Source organism: Neovison vison, chromosome 1 (assembly GCF_020171115.1).
Source record: "Neovison vison isolate M4711 chromosome 1, ASM_NN_V1, whole genome shotgun sequence".
Lineage (NCBI taxonomy): Eukaryota > Metazoa > Chordata > Mammalia > Carnivora > Mustelidae > Neogale > Neogale vison.
Genome location: NC_058091.1, coordinates 90,920,861 through 90,939,845, shown reverse-complemented (window position 1 = coordinate 90,939,845; position 18,985 = coordinate 90,920,861). Strand labels below are relative to the sequence as shown.

General features: G+C 36.7%; 1 protein-coding gene and 1 pseudogene across 1 annotated transcript in view; one reads left to right on the top strand and one right to left on the bottom strand.

Moving 5' to 3' along the window:
• Positions 1-503: 503 nt before the first annotated feature.
• Positions 504-18,985, bottom strand: part of CDC5L (cell division cycle 5 like) — a 49,716-nt gene continuing 31,234 nt past the window's right edge. Inside the window, exons 12-16 of the mRNA XM_044251942.1 lie at positions 17,774-17,854; positions 17,203-17,445; positions 13,736-13,933; positions 1,693-1,905; positions 504-932 (exon numbers count right to left, since the gene is read on the bottom strand). Of these exons, the coding sequence (XP_044107877.1) occupies positions 828-932; positions 1,693-1,905; positions 13,736-13,933; positions 17,203-17,445; positions 17,774-17,854 (840 nt within the window). The 3' untranslated portion in view covers positions 504-827. The remainder of the gene's footprint in view (positions 933-1,692; positions 1,906-13,735; positions 13,934-17,202; positions 17,446-17,773; positions 17,855-18,985) is intronic.
• LOC122908783 lies at positions 3,002-4,322 on the top strand (annotated as a pseudogene).

Sequence of the window (18,985 nt, the reverse complement as noted above, 5' to 3'; positions counted from 1 at the left end):
TTCATGTGAATTATAAAGTCAGGTCTTCCCATTCCTACCCATTCCCCAAATTCTATACTTGGTAATGAACTTGCTAAGATAAACACAAAGCTTTACTAAAGTTCAATTGCCTTATTAAAATTAATCTTTAACATGCCTTTGTCAAAAAGACATTTACAAGAAAAGAACAGGTCGATAAAAATTGAATCTCTTGAGTCCTAATCCATAAATTGTGTGAGTAGCTGAGCAAAGACAACACCTTCCCTAAAGTTGAACTGAGGGGGAAAAAAAAAAAAAAAAAACCCTAAGGTGTTAAAATGTTAATCTATCTTGTCAGTGTACGGAGAAACAGTACTCTTTGCTAAAACAAAGCCACAAAAGGACTCCTCTTAAGGAATTAAGATACTGGATCACCATTTTGATTACCCAACAGTTACTCATTAAATATGACACAGAGTACATACTTGCTGGTTTGTGGGCACTTTAAGTATCTAATTACTTCAAACAAAAGGCTACACTCTCAATTTTTTATATTTTGTTTTTATTCAAGAGTTTACTCACAGGCAGCACTTAAAATCAGGCTTTTAAAATTAAAGGCCAAAACTAAAAAAATTTTGCAAATATGACACTGCTAAAAGAATGATCATCTTAATAATTTAAACCCTAAAATGTCCTGTGGAGTTAAAGTCTTTATACGTAGACTGTGTAAGATCGGTATCATTTAAAATAAACAAATGAAAAGCCACAGATTGTGGGCAAATTTGTCAATGAAGATAATCATCAGTTTCAGCCTTCCAGAGTACGAAAACCAGTAATTAATTCATCTTGTGACAGAATATAAACTATGTTCAGAATTTGGACTTTAAAGTCTCTTTCTCCAGCAGCAAGTCAGCATATCTATGCTGAAGTTCTTTTTCTCTTTCCTGCTGTCGCTGAACATCTTCTTTTAGACACTTGAAGAGACAAAAATATTAAATAATTATTTCATATGCAAACACACTGAAAATTAAAAATATCTTACGGTACTTTATCATCTTACAAATAGCTGAGCTACATCATGACTCTTAAAGAGTTAAGTATTCCCCCAGAGAAACAAGAAATAGCAACTACTTATGCTATAAAACCAGTACTGCAACTATTCTCTGGCCAAATGACTACCATCCTGTTGCAAAGTCTCTGCTGCCATCTCAGATAAACAAACCACTGTCACCCTATCAACACCCCCAAACGCACTTCAATAAGCCCTGACTGCCCTTTACCTGGGCAGCAACTATCATGCACACTTGGGAAATAAAGTTAAACTAAATCCTGCCAAAGGAATTTCCTGCTTTAGAATGACCAGCTATATTTCCAGCATCCTAAATTATAAAACAGACACTGGTTAAATGTACCTCAGAGAGCTGTAAGGATGGGATGCAATTAAGCTTCAGGGAGACAAATCACAAGGGTTACTCATTCTATTTCACAGTGTATCAATAAACAAACCAGAAAATTAGTAAAGGAAAAGCCATTGTATCCATCACTGGCCTGGTCTAACCATCTACACACAGACAATTCTAGATAAGAAAGTCAAAAACTTCAGGCTTTCATTGAAAAAAGCCAGACAGTATCAACTTCAGAGACAGTCTGCACAGGAAAAAAGAAAAAACAGGAAGGCCCTGGTAATTCTTTGCAATTCTCTTTTTAAGCAATGCTGCAAAGCAATAATGTTACCTCTAGCCTCCGGGGAATGGCAGAATCTTCATGTTTCTTGAGTTCTTCAAAAGTACGTAACTCCAAGTAAGCCTGCTCAATTTGGTCCCATAAGTCATTCAACTGTTTCATGAGCCCCATAGCACGAGACTGGTAACCTCCAAGCAAAATTTTCATCTTCTTCTCCATCTTTGCAGCTCTCTTGGCTTCCGTTGTCATGTGACCCCTGTTTATCTGGGGGTCGGGGGAAGATCACATCAGCAGGCATGAGAAAAGCAGGTTAAATAATAGAACTAAAAAGGCACTACTGGTTTATCTCCTCAAAGCAAAGGTACATCAGAATTCCTTATATTTTAACTACTGTAACACAAAATTTGGCCTGAGAAGGGTTTGTCTTGCCCTAGAGGTTTCACAGTTTAGTCCAACGTTGTCATCTATCTATAGTAACTCCACCCAGGATTCAACTTCAAAGCAAGCTTGAATTTCGTAGTATAAGAAAAACTAATCTCTACTTCTGAAAATAACTTCTGCTATCATTAATCTGCATTGATTTGAGGACTGGCAGAGACCCATCTTTACTACCTTTATCCCCAAAATGTACTTCTATACAATATGATGACTACAGCTAACACTGCTGTATGATATACAGAAAGTTTGAAAAGAGTAAACCTTAAGATCAAAAGAGGACATTTTTTTCTTTTTTTCTTTCTTCCTTTTTATTTTATCTATGAGATGATGGAGGTTAAATGAATCTATCGCAATAATCATTTCACAATACATGTAAATCAAACCACCATCCTGAACACCTAAAGTTTATACAATGATGAACATCAATTATTTCTCAATAAAAGTCAGGAAAATGCACTTCTGTATTATATATGTAGTACATTTTTAACAACTGAATAATGTCCAACTGATGCACCATGGTTGTAATTGAAATATAACCCCCTTAAATTATAAATATTTATTTTTAGAATGTTTTAATTTTAAATGTGGCACAAAACCCATTAAAGGAAAAAGAATATCATATTTGGCAAAGAAAAAAATCTTTAGTTTTTGAAAAGTGAAGACACCAGAAAATTGAGACAGTTTTCCTATTAATATGTATATTGAAAAATAATAAATAAATAAGTATGTATACTGAGCACAGATGGGCTGCAGCCTCAACTCATTCTAAAAATTAGGGGCAAAGAATTCAAACTCACTAAAGAAGAGGAGGAAGACCATTAACAAAGCAATGTATCAACAAAATTCTAGAGCTGATGCAGGGGAGAGAAAGCCCCAGTTAAGAGTCCAAGGAGAGATGGCTGAGAAGGAAACCTGTGTAATAAAGAATCTCATTCACGGTGTTGCTGCCGGAGAACCAGAGACGGTCCTGCTGCGGCTGCAAGCCCTTCCAGCCACCTGACAATGTCGTCTCATTTAGTAGAGCAGCCACACCCCTGCACAACAACAACAACAACAACAACAACAACAACAACAACGGTGAGGAAGGTGAACAACCTTTGCCCCCGCCAGCCAGCCTCAACAGTTCCTGGGTGGAGCTACCCATGAACAGCAGCAATGGCAATGATAATGGCAATGGGAAAAATGGGCGGCTAGAACATGTACCATCCTCATCCTCTATCCACAATGGAGACACGGAGAAGATTCTTTTGGATGCACAACACAAATCAGGACAGAGCAGTTCAAGAGCCAGTTCTCACTGTGACAGCCCTTATCCACAAGAAGATGGGCAGATTATGTTTGATGTGCAGATGCACACCAGCAGGGACCATAGCTCTCAGTCAGAAAAAGAAGTTGCAGAAGGAGAGAAAGAAGTTGATGCGTTGAAGAAAAGCGTTGACTGGGTGTCTGACTGGTCCAGTAGACCTGAAAACATTCCACCTAAGGAGTTCCACCTCAGACACCCCAAATGCTCTGTCTCTTTAAGCATGAGGAAAAGTGGGGCCATGAAGAAAGGGGGTATTTTCTCTGCAGAATTCCTTAAGGTGTTCATTCCGTCTCTCTTCCTCTCTCATGTTTTGGCTTTGGGCCTAGACATCTATTTTGGAAAGTGACTTGGCACACCTTCTGCCAGCACCTACTGAAGGAAAGAACAGCCCCAGAAAAGCGTGTGACCTGTGAAGTGGTGTATTGTCACAGTAGTTTATTTGAACTTGAGACCATTGTAAGCATGACCCAACCTGCCACCCTATATTTACATATCCAATTTCCAGTAACTCTCAAATCCAGTATTTTATTCAAACTCTGTTGAGGCATTTTACTAACCTCATTGCCTTTTTGGCCTGTAAGACACTTTAGAATTTCCTAACAGAGTTTACTGTTATTTAGAAATTTGCAAGGGCTTCTTTTCCGCAAATGCCACCAGCAAATTATAATTTTGTCAACAATGCTATAGTCTCCTTTTAGTGCCACCAGACTTAGACCTGCATCATTCATGGTATAAATTTTACACTTGCAAGATAACTACCATCTCTCTCTTCAAATGAGATCAGATTAGCAAATGATAGAACAGCTTTGTTGTTTTGTTTTGTTTTTTCAAGACAAAGCAAGCTTCACTAAGCTTGAATTTATAGTTATTAAAAAAGAAAACAAACAAAAAAAACAAGACACAAGAAAAAAAATATCCTGGGCAATAAAAAATTATTTTAAACAAACAAACAAAAAAAAAGAATCCCATTCACGTTACACCTACTCTTGGTGCATATTCTAAGTCCCACAATATAATCACTTTGCATTTTTTTATCACTTTGTATTTTAAAGTGATCTGCAAATACATGTTTTCAACAAACGACACGTACAAATTACGAGGTCCAAGCCACAAGAATAATGATTAAATCTGTGTTACCTTCCTATGCATGTGTGTTTTCTTTCTTCCTCCCTCCCTCAACTTACTTCCTCTCTCTCCACACTCTCCCACCCCACCTCAACTGATTCCGTCAAGTGACTCCAAAACTAAGAACTTTCAAGATAATATACACCCAAATGACAATCCATAAAAAGCTAGTAAGCTTTTATTCGAGTGCAATTCATTTGAATAATAAATAATGTTCTTTATAAAGGAGCCATTTTCCTCTAATAGATAACAAATCGAAGTAAATTCCATGGCAATGATGTGTGTCTAAGGAAACTGGGTGGAGTCAGGCAGCACAGGAGAGGGGGCAGCAAGTCACTCTCGCCCCCCAGCATTGCCACCCCGCTGTTCTCAGTCAATGCAAATTATTTAAACGTTCTTTCCCCATCAGTAAAATGGCAATCACTGCTGTACGTTATTATGGAGCTTAAGTAAGACAACAGATGTCAAACCCTTAGCCTCCCAGTGACTAGCACGGAGGAACCAGTTAACAAATTGTCAGGTCTGATTACAATTTTATTATATATACTAAGAGTTTAACCATTTTGCTCTCCCCTCTCCAATGGACCACGGGATTAATGATGAGGCTTTAAAACCTTAAAATCCCAACTTTAATAAAAAATGACCCAGAATCCTTCCTAAAAATAAAGCAAGGAAAAAATAGCTGTTTCTTCTTTTAAGAAGGCAGTTTGCCTTTCGAGGACAACCACAGCAAGTAACAGATACTGGAACGTGTATTCTCAAGCCAGTGGCTTTCAACCCCAGCTCAACTTTAGACTCATCTGCAGAGCTTTTCAAATCTACCAGTGCCAGTGCCCTAAACTCATAGACCCTTATTTAAACGGTCTCAGACCTTGGTATTTTTAAAGCCCCAGATGACTCTACTAGGCAATCAGGATAGAGTTGCACCCAATTTCTTAGACTGTAATTCAGCATGTTCTAAGATACACTAATCATATGTAGACTCAAATAAACATTCCAAAAACCTAACATTAACAGCACAGAATTTCAAATTAATACACATAGCACATTTTTTCTGAGAGAGTGAATGAGCAGGAGAGCAGAGGGGGATAAAGGAAAGGGAGGGGGAGGGAAAGAGAATCTCAAGCAGACTCCCTGCTGAGCACAGAGCCCTACCACAGGGCTCAGTCTCACCTCCCTGAGATCATGACGCAACCCGAAATCAAGAGTCTGATACTTAACCGACTGAGCCACCCCTATATATAGCACATTTAAAAAATCAGACATACAAATTTTCATTTTCATTGATTAAGATAATTCAATTAGCTATGCACTGTACTCCATGAATTTTCAATTTCCAGTTTGGTAAAACAGCATAATACTTATGTTCTAAAAGTGTTTAATTAGTCATCAGGGCACATTTAGAATGACTGATACCTCATAACTGGGCATTACCTCACCTCCTACAGTTGAGTTATTACGCTTCCCAAACTATCAAGGATTTTAAAACTGCAAAGTTGCTAGCTTCCATTTCATGCTAACAATTGCATTTAACTTAGCTCAAGCTTTATATAAAATCTTCTGGCTCAAATATTGTACCTAAGGTTCCAAGAAAATATGGATAAACTATACCAAAAAAATTAAGCACAGGAAAAAATTAATTTATAGTCAAATAACTACATAAATCTAGTCACAAAAAGTGTAAGAAAAATTAAATGCAGCTTTAAACATTCAATTTAAGATCAGCTACCTGACATCTTGCCATCTGATCTTTAAAATGTGAGGGAAGATTATCTGTACACTTTGTAAAATGTTCAACCTATACCTGCTCAATGAGCTTTAAGAGTGAAAAAAACTAACCTATAAGGTCTGGCTTTTTTCTAGCCAAGAAACCTCAAACATGAAATGTACATGGATTCATGGAACAGAACTGCCTTAAATTAGTCCAACCCCCGAACCCATACTCATATACCACAGAAACATTAAAAGTCCAACAAGGTGTAAAACCCTATTGTTTAAAATACAAAAAAAAAAAAAGAAAGAAAAAAAAAGGAAAGACTATACTGTGACTTAACCAAATTCATATTTCTAAGCTTTTCTAAAAAAATTAAGTATTAGCAATTGCCATTCCTGAAGGACAACTTACATTGAACAAAACAATATTGGCCTAAGAAGCTTCCCCAGTACGTTAGAACTAAGTTACAAAACTTTTTTTTTTTTTCCCAAATCTTTATCTGCACTTAGAAATGCACTTCAAATTCTTCTTAAAACACCTAATAGAGATAGTAGCAGAGATAGGAGTGGAGATAAGGTTACTTTGTAAACTTGTCACCAAACAAACCTACCACATATGGTTAGAATGGAAGCTTGTGCTTTACTTATGTATCAGCACAAAATTTCTAATAATACTGAATAAAATTCACTATTAGAAAACTGTGCTTAGGGGTACCTGGGTGGTTCAGTGGGTTAAGCATCTGCCTTCCACTCAAGTCATGATCTCAGGGTGCTGTGATGGAGCCCTGAGTCGAGCTCCATGCTCAGCAGGGAGCCTGCTTCTCCCTCTCCGTCACTACCTCAGTCTCTCTCTAATAAATAAAATCTTAAAAAAAGAAAGAAAGAAAACTGTAACTATGAGAAAATTAAAAGTAGGATAACACTTGATATAATTAAAGCTGACTACATCCAAACTGAAAGAGTAAAAATTCAATCCAAAAGAGATGAATGAGAATGTATCTATTTATCAATTTGTGGGGGATACCAAACTGACAAATTTCATGTACTATAACTCAGTTTTACAATACAATGTTTGGAATTTGCTTCAAAATAACGGAGGGAAAACAACATACGAAACAAAAGCAACTGTGAGCTGATAACCCTAGCTGGATGCTAACACTTGAGGACTCATTAAACTCATCTATGGTAGGGTATATTTGAGAACTCCCATAATAAAAAGTTTCTATAAAATTCAAATTCAGTATCTACTGCAGAGGCTATTTTGTTAAGACTGTACACCACAAACCATGAGCCATCAATACAGTGAAATATAAGAGAAATCAAAATTTACAAGTATGTCAAAGATTTCAACACACCAAAATGTATATATGAAATGTTAAATTACAATCCACAATTATGTTAAAATCCATTTTTACTAACCAAAATCTGAGCCTTAAGCCATACTCAATCTCTCTGTGAAAATCAACCATGTCTCAAATTTCAGACAGTCATCAAAATTTATAGAATAAAAACTCAGCCACTCTGTTGTTTAAGATACCAAAAGTGACTTCCTGATATCTGAGAGTATCAAACCAAGTTTAATTCAATTCAGGTAACACTAAGGGTATTGACAGACCTGAAGAGACAGGGAGAGAATTTCCATTCACTAAACCTCCTAATTGCAAGGCACACAGTATCTCATTTAATCTTCTAGTATCTCAAACTCTCATTTATGTGAGATAAAAACTATTAGCCACTCAAATATTACAGGTAAGGAAAAATATTACAGGTGAGGCTCAGAGAGGTTAAGTAACTTGCCCTAGGCCAAACAGCAATGAAGTGAAGCAGCTACGGAATGTGTCCTACTTCAAAGTTCAACAAATTAGGCCATACCTATTGGACAAACGTCCTCCTTGCCTCAACCCCTGAAATGCAAACATGCCTGAAGAAATTCTAGCTGTGGGTCTAAATGGCTTAATGCCATCAGACAGTTCCTGAAAAACAAGTTATTCTAGACACACATAAACAAGATCTTAATTTAATGGATCTGCCTATCATTCTTTCCCTGAGACATCAGCCTACAAGAATTTCATCTGACACTTGAAAAAAGCTTTGACTTTCCCCAGCTTATACTTTTAAATTCCTAATTCTTTTATTCTTAACAAGCTATAAAATCATAAGAAAACAAGTATCTCTCAGAAAAATTTTACAGGGAAGAAAAGGTTATTCAATAACTTGTTAAGAAGTTGGACAGAATATAACTAGTATATTAATTACTTGGGGATTTTGCCAAAGCTGTTCTTTGCCACAACTTTATAAATGAGAGCAAGTGATCAGGGTTTTTTTTTTTTAATGATATCTGTAATAGTATACTATTAAATTAACAAAATAGTATATGGTGATTCCAATTCAGTTCTAAATACCTTCCTCCTTTAATCCACACATAGATGCATATGGTAATTTTTTTCTATCTCTAGACATACATATACATACACACACACACACACACACATCCCACACATATATAAATAAATATATACATGCACACATATGCATTCCTCAAAATGTTTAAGGTAATTATGTCTGGATGGTAGGTTTCTTTTCAAATTGTTTTTTAATTTCTTTTTAAACTTTCTACAAAGTACAGGTATTATTTTTAGAAAAACGCCTACAAATGTTATTTTTTAAATGCATAGAAGAGAAACTGTCTAAAAGAGAGACTGGCCAGAGACCAATGGAAAACTGATGGTCCCCAGGAGATGAATCAGTGGAACCATAAGTGTTTCCTCGGATCATTACAAAAGGGGGCTGTATGGGACTTATAAAAGTGTAATTGTTACTTTCAAACTCACTAAGTTTGTTAAGGTTACTAAGCCTAAGTAATTCCAAAATAAACACATTATCCTTGGGTCGTCAATACTGTCTTCAGTTCAAGTCTGTTACAGTGAGGTTCAGAAACATTAAGAGCATCCCTCAGTGAAACTCTTGCTTGGGGGCCCAGAATATAACTTTATACCACTGGAAAAACAGGTTTAAGGATACCCAAAATAAATACAGAGTTGATGGCAGCTCCACTTCTTAGTCTATCATTTAGCAACATGATCCTATAGTAGTAACGATGCGGTTCAACCACCGAAATGTTTGCAAACAACAAGAGTCCGTGAGTGCCTTTCCTTTAATCTCTATACTACTCACTAGGGTTCAGTTCTATCAGTGAAGCCTCTCCATAATGATGAGCTGCAGTAAGTGATTATTACTTATTATTAAGTGATTATTATTATTATTAATCCAAGTAAGTGATTATTACTAGCACCTCTCCACGTTAGCAACCACCAGGCTGCATCCCCACAAAGCAAGCTAAGCAGTGAGGCAAAACCTTACTAAAGTCCTTTTCAAGAACAGTAATGTACCAACAAAGCAATACCAAGAGCACTTTACATCTGCATGAGTTAGGAAATGAAACACACAAAACAAATTCAACTCCATGTTGAGGCATAACAGAAGCAACACAACTGTACCAAGGAGATCTCTGATCCAGTCTAGAGTTCTTGATAGAAACTACCAAGAAATCTGTCAGTGCCTCTAAAGGTCAAGGCAAAGGGCAGAACCTGAGAAAGGGTGCATTCCAGAGTACTATAAACTTCTCTCCTGTGCCTCATGTCACCCCTCCCCACACACACCCATAAGGGAATATAAACCTGCCGAGTGACTACAACATATAGTCAGTCCCCCACACAGATTTGCCCAACAACTTGATCCTTATCCTAAGCTTTGACTCTCTAAAGTATTAAAGGTGAATTTTTTCCCATGTAAAAATATCTGACTTTATAACAAAAAATTGCTGAGAAAATATGACCCCATTGTGCAGTCAATTTTGCTGAAATACAACCATTCAGTAAAGGCAAGGGTCCTCATAAGAGTTCTACAAATATGAGGAGGAGAAAGATTTTAAATGTGTTATCTGTGTTGTTACTTTATTTCCAAGAAGCTGATGTTACATAGTATTTCTTGACTAAGCTGCCTGTGCCAGTAAAATACAGGGAGAAGTATTACTTCTGGACCTAGTTTCCACCTCTAAGGAAAGCCTTTCCATTTTTATAGCTAACATGACAAAATCTACTTTTCAGCCAAACTTCCTCAACACAGCAGTTTAGATACTATTTCAAATACTATTAAATTTAATAGCAGGCCTAAATTCAGACTTCTCTTTTCATTTTTGCACCTACTGGAAATTATTTCACTCAAAATAATTATGCCTTCAGACGATTTCCTATTTCCACTTAAAGTGGAAACAAATTAAAACACTTCAAATTCTATTTGCACTTCCCAAATACAGTAATGAGTCATTTATCTGGCATCATCAGAAAATGAGGTTCTCCACATGGAGCATTTTCCAGATAACTGAAGTCCGCAAGAGTACAGAGCCTGTCTGCTTTGTTCCTGCTGTGTTCCCAGGGGCTAGAACAAGGGCTGGCACGGAGAAGATGCTCAGTAATACTCACTAAACATAGGATGACATCAAGTACTAAAGCCCTTTTATTTTTTACCACCTAATAAAAATTTTCCTAGTGTTTCAGCCATCCCTCTTCAAAAAAAAAAAGAAAAAGAAAAAGAAAATAACCCTGAACAAAAATTAAGCATTTTGTTTGTTTGTTTTAATCTGGGACATCACTAACAACAGCAATCACTCTACTCTCCTACCACACACCTACAATGCCCTGCGAAGTTATTAAAAAACCATATTTAAATGACCTTAACCTGCTATGCTTCCTAACTTTTCCTTTTCTCATATTAGCTATCATTTCTGTTTGCTGCTGCTGCCTTTACACACATTTGTCTGGCAAAGTTCTAAAATTAAATCTGCCTCCAAAGCAGAATAAAATACATGAACTTGGTTACAATTCTGATCTTTCTGCATACTTCTGACCTGTGACTACATTCTGATTCTATGCATTTAACAGACTCCTTACACTACCCACCACATTCTACATAAAATCTGAAATGGTTCTAGTAGTTTTAAACGAATATCTTAAGGGTTTTCATTTAAGTTCTACGTTTCAAATACTAATCATGAGTAATGGCTCAAAGACCAGCTCCGATATAAACCTCAGGGCATATTTTTTAATCCATTTAGGAGACACCAACCACGACAAAGCTGGATTTCATCTTGCTTGATACACTGTGATAGGGCCATAATTTAGATTCACTGTTCCAAAGTTCATGACAGCAAAAATCAAACACACTGGCAGCCATGGTGTATTGTGCTTGCACAGAAAGGCATATCTCCCTGAACCTAAGAGTGGAAAGAATAATTTAAGTATAGCATTTAGTTTATATAATATGACTGGAGTTCCTTCCCCACAACAAACTTTGAATAATGTTTATAATTTAGCAATCAACTGAAATGATGAAAGAATTACCACAATTGAAATAAAATATTTATATATTTCAAACCAGTAGAATTGTGTCTTCAAAAACTAAAATAAGCTAACGCAAACCTAGTTCTGAATTAGGGATGGCTACAAATAAAATGGGGGATTTGTTTATTTGGGTTTTTGAATCTCTTTTCTTCTTTTTAAAGAGTTAATGAACTTTCATTTGAAATAAGTGCAGTTTACTAAATTAAAGGATTTGATTACATATTCTTTAAAAGTAACTAGCTGGGTAAACAATAAAGTAAGTTATCCAAAAGTCAAGAAAAGAAAAATTACTTCAGACTGTTTTATGAATATTCTTCCAAAATCACCAATCCTTCAACAAAAATAGTTCAACGGAAGATCTCAGTTCCTGGTACTGAGCTGAACAAAGAGAACCACATGTTTTTAATGGTTGCTCATAAACGACCCAAATAAATCTCCAAAAGAACAGCAGTGGTTCTTTCTGTATTTTTCCCTTCAAAACTCACAAAACCAATTCAACATAAAAATAAAAATTACTGTACTTTATGGCACCACTCACTTTGTGACACATTTATTTGCTGTCATGAAAGTTAGTGCCTCAACAAAGTAAATGAGATTTAGGGAAAAAACTTTTTTTATATCTTAAAGAGCACAAAATGTCCTTACCACTTGAGGCAGAAAAAGTTTACCCACCTCCAATGAGAAGCTTTCCAAACTAAGTGAGAGACCAAAGTATTTACATATCACTGTTACAAAGAAGCTTTCCAAATAGCTTTCTAATCAATTATGATGTGACCTTAGATCAGGATTACACTGCTAACTACCATTTATTAAATAAGAAACGAAGCTTTCACAACAGAAAATAGAACTTAAAATGTGACCACTGATGTTCTCCTTTCCCTGACTTTAAACTGTGAATTAAAACACAGCACAACAGCACACCCTGCTGGAAGTTAGTATGACAACCGGAGGAACTAGCAGCAACTGGATTGTAAAGATTTCACCCAATATGAGACTTCCTTCCAAAAGAAATTACTTTCCCACTAAATGATAAAAGAGGCTCACAGGCATTAACCATCAGGTGCCTATAGATGTGGTCTTAAAGTTCTAAAACTTAAAAAAATTTCATATTCAAAGACTGCTTTTTAAGGTTCATTTCCTTAGCCCCACACAGCACCAACCACGCCAGGTGATAGGTACTACCGTTTTTTATTTTAACCCTAAATAAAAATATTTTCCAAACTGCTTTCTATAAAAAGAAATTGGTAATCACATAAGAGGAAACTGAGACCATTTCTGCATGTGATTGCCTATAGCACCCCTTGCTCCCCCATCCCATCCCGGCCTCAGAAACATCCCTAAAGACCACCATTAAAAATCCACAAGGCAGCCTAGTGGTCCATGAACCACAATTTACATGCCATTGGTGAAATGCCTACACAGACTCTGGAATTCAAAACACAGAGATTATACTAAGAAACCATATGCCATGAAACTCCCATCTAGTACATTTCAGTATTTCCTCAGATGTGAAAAAAAATCACAGAAGCCATTGTCTAATCCAGCTTGATGCCCTCTTATAACAAATTCAAAGGAATTGAAGAATTAACAGAAAGGAACCAAACTTTTATAAATATGCTCCATTGGCTACAGAAGAAAAAAAAAAATCTTCTTGGTACCACTGAGCTCCCTCCTTATTCTAGCACTGATGTACACTGTTCTGAGAAGTTAACATTTCTTGTCTCTTGCACCCACATTTAAAAGGCTCTGTTTGACCTGTGATCAACCTGGAAGGCACTCTTTATTGTAATGTCCAGCAATTATGAAAACCAATGAAAAGCCAAAGAAGATCAAACACTTCAATGTAGTTTTCCCTCAAGAACTGCAAAAGCAAAGGGCACCTGGCTGGCCCAGTCAGAAGAGCATATGACTCTTGATCTCAGGATCGTGAGCTCCAGCTCCACGGTGAGTGCAGAGATTACTAAAACAAATAAACAGACTTAAAAAAAAAAAATTGCAAAAGCAATAATCATCTCAGACTTCAGGTCTAGTTTTCTGAAATAGTCTCCAGCAGTATTATTTGATTATTTCAATCAAGGTACACTTTAAATTAGAATTTTAAAAGGATACCAACCTCGAGCCTCTTTTCAAGTGACTCAATCCTGTCCTTTTTGCTAGCTAGGTTGGCCCGCGTATAGCGGCTCTGCCCAGGAAGATACAAAACTTGACTGTAGCATTCTTCCCACACCTGGTTGTAAGCTTCACTTGAGAGTTCTCCGTGGCTCATACCTTGTTTGACCACTTCCATCTCCTGTACCAGAACGTCCTGGGCCTGTGTGCAGTAATAATTTCAGTAAGTTTGGGTACCAGAATAACTTACCATCGAGAGAGCTTTATAAGACTAGTTTGTCCTCTTTCTTTGGGTAAAGGCAAGGAGTTATGGTTGACTGGTTGGTTTTATTTTTTCCTGGAAGGGAGGAACAATACCTAAGCAAAATGAACTAAGAAGCCAGTAAGTCGCTGCAGACTGATCTGAAAAGTCAAGCATCCATGTATCACCAATAATATAAACATCCTTTGCCTACACTCATTGTAATAATAGCCACCATTTCTGGGATATCTACTATATGCCAGAAACATTTACAGGTTTCACCTACATTATCTCCATATACCACAACCACTTTACAAAGTAGCTAGTATTAACCTAATTTAAAGGTGATAAAACAGGCTCAGAGAGATTAAGCAACTTGTTCAAAAACATTATCACTAGGAAAGGCAAGGCAGAATCATGACCAAGCCAAATGATGCCTATGCTTGGCTGTGCTCCTTCCACTCTACCAATCCCACCCTACACTTTAGAGTTCACAGGATTGTGAAGGGGAACTAGACATTTCTTTTTATATATGCTTTTTCTCATCTGATGAAATGCCCGACATTGCCAGAGAAGGAGACAAGGGCATTGATCAAAAAATAATGGATCACAGACCGGCTTTTACTTACTACTAAAGAAAGTTTAAATGATAGAATGGGGGAGGGGGGCACCTGGGTGGCTCATTCATTAAGCATCTGCCTTCAGCTCAGGTCATGATGCCAGGGATCCTGGGATCAAACCCCGCATCGAGCTTCTGGCTCTGTGGAACACCTGCTTCTCCCTCTCCCACTCCCCCTGCTTGTGTTCCCTTTCTCGCTCTCTTTCTCAAATAAACAAATAAAATCTTTAAAAAAATAAATAAATAAAGTAAAATAAAACCAATTTCTAACCCAACAGTAATTCTATGGGGCTTATTTAAAAAAAAAAAAAAAAGATGACAGAATGAGGGGGATAGAGTGGGACAGGTCTGGATACAAATCATAGCTTCCATTTAAGGAGCTGTCTGAACTTAACATCTCTGAACCCATTTCTCATCTGTAAAATGAGGATCATACCTACCTAACATGTATGTTATTATGATTAGGTGATACAATATACATAAAGAGCCTAGACCAACATCAGACACAATGACTCCATGAGCATACCACATGAACTTTTTCCAGCCCTTTGCTTCATAGCTCAAAACTGACAATACTTTTGTGCCTTAAAGAAAGCTTCCAATCATTCTAGTACGTCAGAAAATAAGACAGACCAAAATACATAAAATCAAATACAAAAAACTTTAAACAATGGAAATAAAACCTACAGAAGATAAAGACTAGATACTTTAAAAGAGTTATCTCGGGGCGCCTGGGTGGCTTCAGTCAGTTAAACGTCTGCCTTAGGCTTGGATCATGATCCCAGGGACTTGAAATCAAGTCCCGCACTGGGCTCCCTGCTCCATGAGGAGCCTGCCTCCCTTTCTCCCTCTGCTGATCCTCCTGCTTGTGCGTTCTCGCTCTGTCAAATAAATGAAGAAAATCTTTTTAAAAATAAATAAATAAAATAAAACAGTATCTCTGAGGGGAAATAATGAAAACAAACCAATTTTAACATCCTTAATGAAAATCTGACACTTTCATAACAGAAATGGTATTTCACTCCCAAACTGTACATAATAAAAATTTGCAAATTCACCTCCTGTAATTATTAGAAAAGAGAGGGTGCCTGAGTGGCTCAGTTGGTTAAGCATCTGCCATCAGCTAAGGTCATGATCCCAGAGTCCCAGGATCGAGTCCGCACTGGGCTCCCTGCTCCATAGGAAGTCTGCTTCCCCCTCTGACCTTCTCCCCTCTCGTGCTCTCTCTCACTCTCTCTTAAATAAATAAAATCTTAAAAAAAAAAACTATTAGAAGAGAGTATGACTAAGTTATCTGAAGAATATGCTAAGTAAACAGCTGCTACAGATTCTTTCTGGAACACAGAGAAATACAAATACATACATAAAATATAAAAGAATATTCAAACTACTCTGTAATGGTTTCAAATAATCCAAAAGCACGACCTACAATTATTATTTTCTAAAAATTTTATTAGAATATACGCCCACAGAGCCTTCTACTGGGAAAAATAGATCACAACATGATCCGTATTTCAGGTTTCCAAACATACAGTAAATTCCTAAATCCCATCTCCCCCTATTTTCACTCTAAAAAGAGGAGACTGTTCAAGTATGGAGTTCAGAGTGTAATTCTCAACCTCAGTCCGATGATTAAATGTGCTTGTCACAAGCACAGGCCCTCAACAGATGTCAGTTTCCCATCGCACTCACTATAAAAGAGTAACTGAGACTCACTCAGAAATCAGGGACAAGCTTTTTAAATATAAATCTAAACCCTCCTTTTCTCATTTTCTAAAAATCCTTAAATAAACATGTATTACTTTTGCCACAAGATAAACAGAAAATAAGAAAAAGGCAGAGCGAAAGCACAGGAGAGAAGATAGAAAAAAGATATCTTATGGGTTTTCTCCCAAGTGCACAATAGCCCATGCCAATCAACAGGTCTGTCACTGCCCCTCAGGGCTAAGGCCTACAGAAAAAAAGAGTGAATCTAATGACCAGTCTGCTTTCAACTATGGCACCAACTGTATTTTCTCATACCATGGAACAGATTTCTATTCACAATCACAGCTGTTCGCTCTGTCAAAGCAGATATAATCAAATGCATATGGAGGAAGAGGCAGGACAGACTTCATACAAGAAAACGTTTCTGTATTTACTTATCCAAAAGGATAGTGGGAAATCCTGAAGGGGGAATAAATTCAGTAAACAGTATTTCCTTTCTCTAACTGGTGACTAGGTGAAAGAAACATTTTGAATATATGCTTGCTTTTCATATTAATCTAAATAAATGAGGTTTAAGTATTAAAGGTATTTAATTCTATTCAGAAGTAGCAGAGTTAAACACAGGAAGTGGCAATTGCAGCAACTATCCATCAGACATAGACCCATGAAATAAAAACACCTTGCCACCTAAGCCAGTGATCACCTGAAGAAGCTCTGTCACAGAAGAGGAAGGGGGAGTGGTCAAGTATGTCTTCTTCCTAACATTTAAGATGAACTTTTATCTCTTAATCACATAACTCATTTATGACTATCAGCAAGAGAAAATAAGCTCACTCTCCTCCATGATACACAGTTACTTAATAAATACTTGAATCGAGACCAAAATATTCCTACTCAATCATACCTTTTTCAGCTCTTCTTTGGAGAATTTTTCGTAAGGGTTATGTTCCAGATAGGCAATGTGTTCTGAATTATTAGTACCAAATCCTACAGTTTTTCCTTTTTTATTTCCAGATGGTTCATAAGGGTGATGTAGAAGGTCATAATGAAGCATTGTAATCATTTCTTTTTTGATTAGTTCTTCACTTTTTTGTAAGTCTGTTAGAGGTGGTTCTACATTTAGAGGTCTTAAAATGGTTTCATTTACCTAAAATTTTAAAACAAGTACAATCACCAAACATATCACTGCAATAGTGATGCTATTACTTGTTCTAGCATGAATTAAACAGCAGTTTTACATTTTTAAAAGAAACTCTTTTTGTATCAAAAAAAACTTCTTCTAAGTTTCTTTTATTCTAACTCTTCTAAACTCTTACTTGTACCAGTGAAACACTTTAGAGATTAAATCTGGGAACTGCTTTACTATATTCCAGAAAGTAGATAAAATTATGGTTTCACAGACTTTATGAATGATATAAAAACATCAATCACAGAAGAAACTTAAAACTTCCTAAGCCAGAAATTCTAACACTTACTTCTGATGGTCTTGGCAGATCTTTCTGGACAGCTTTGTGCATTCGTTTCATTTCCTTTACACGCTCTGCTTCTCGTATAGCCTTAAAAAATTATTGTTATATCCATTATTACAGCTATGCAGTATTTGCCGCATTTCAATAAAGCTGAAAACAATTTAATCTGCAAGAACATGTATGCTCAAGAGCTAATGCTATAGAAATCTGTGGAAGTTTGTAGAAAGACAATATAAGGCAACAGAAATCAGTCTATTCATTCTCTCATTACAATACAAACTAAGAACTGCCAACAGCTACTAGAGCATTCTCCAAGCTTACATGGTTCCATCCATCAGATAGTCATTCTTTTCTTGTTTAAATTGGAATCCTAATAAAAATCCTAGAAAAAAAAAATCCTAGAAAAGAGCACAGACAGTAATGTCCCTAACATCAGCTGTAGCAACGTTTTCTAGATATGCCTCCTGAGGCAAGGAAAAAGAAGCAAAAATAAACTGTGGGAGTTACATCAAAATTAAAAGCTTCTGCACACTGAAGGAAATGATCAATAAAAACTAACAGGCGACCTACTGAATGGGAGAAGATTATCTGCAAATGACAAAACCCAAAAAGGGTTAGTATCCAAAATATATAAAGAACTTACACAACTTGACACCAAAATACAAATGATTCAATTAAAACATGGGCAGACGACACTCTGTAAGGTGACACCCAGATGGCTAATGGACACATGAAAAGATGCTCAACATCTCTCACCATCAGGGCAATGCAAATCAAAAGTACTATGAGATAGGGGCGCCTGGGTGGCTCAGTGGGTTAAAGCCTCTGCCTGAGGCTCAGGTCATGATCACAGGGTCTGGGGATCGAGCCCCGCATCGGGCTCTCTGCTCAGCAGTGAGCCTGACTTCCCCCTCCCTCTCTCTCTCTGTCTACTTGTAATCTCTGTCTGTCAAATAAATAAATAAAATCCTTTAAAAAAAAAAGAAAGAAAGAAAGAAAAGTACTATGAGATAGGGGCACCTAGCTGGCTCAGTCTGTAGAGCATCTGACTCTTGCTTTCAGGGTTGTGACTTCAAGCCCCACACTAGGTATGGAGCCTACTTAAAAAAATTTTTTGAAAAGCTACAATGAACTATCATCTCACACCTGTCAGAAAGGCTAAAATCAAAAACACAAGAATTAAGTGTTAGCAAGGATGTGGAGAAAAAGGAACCCTTC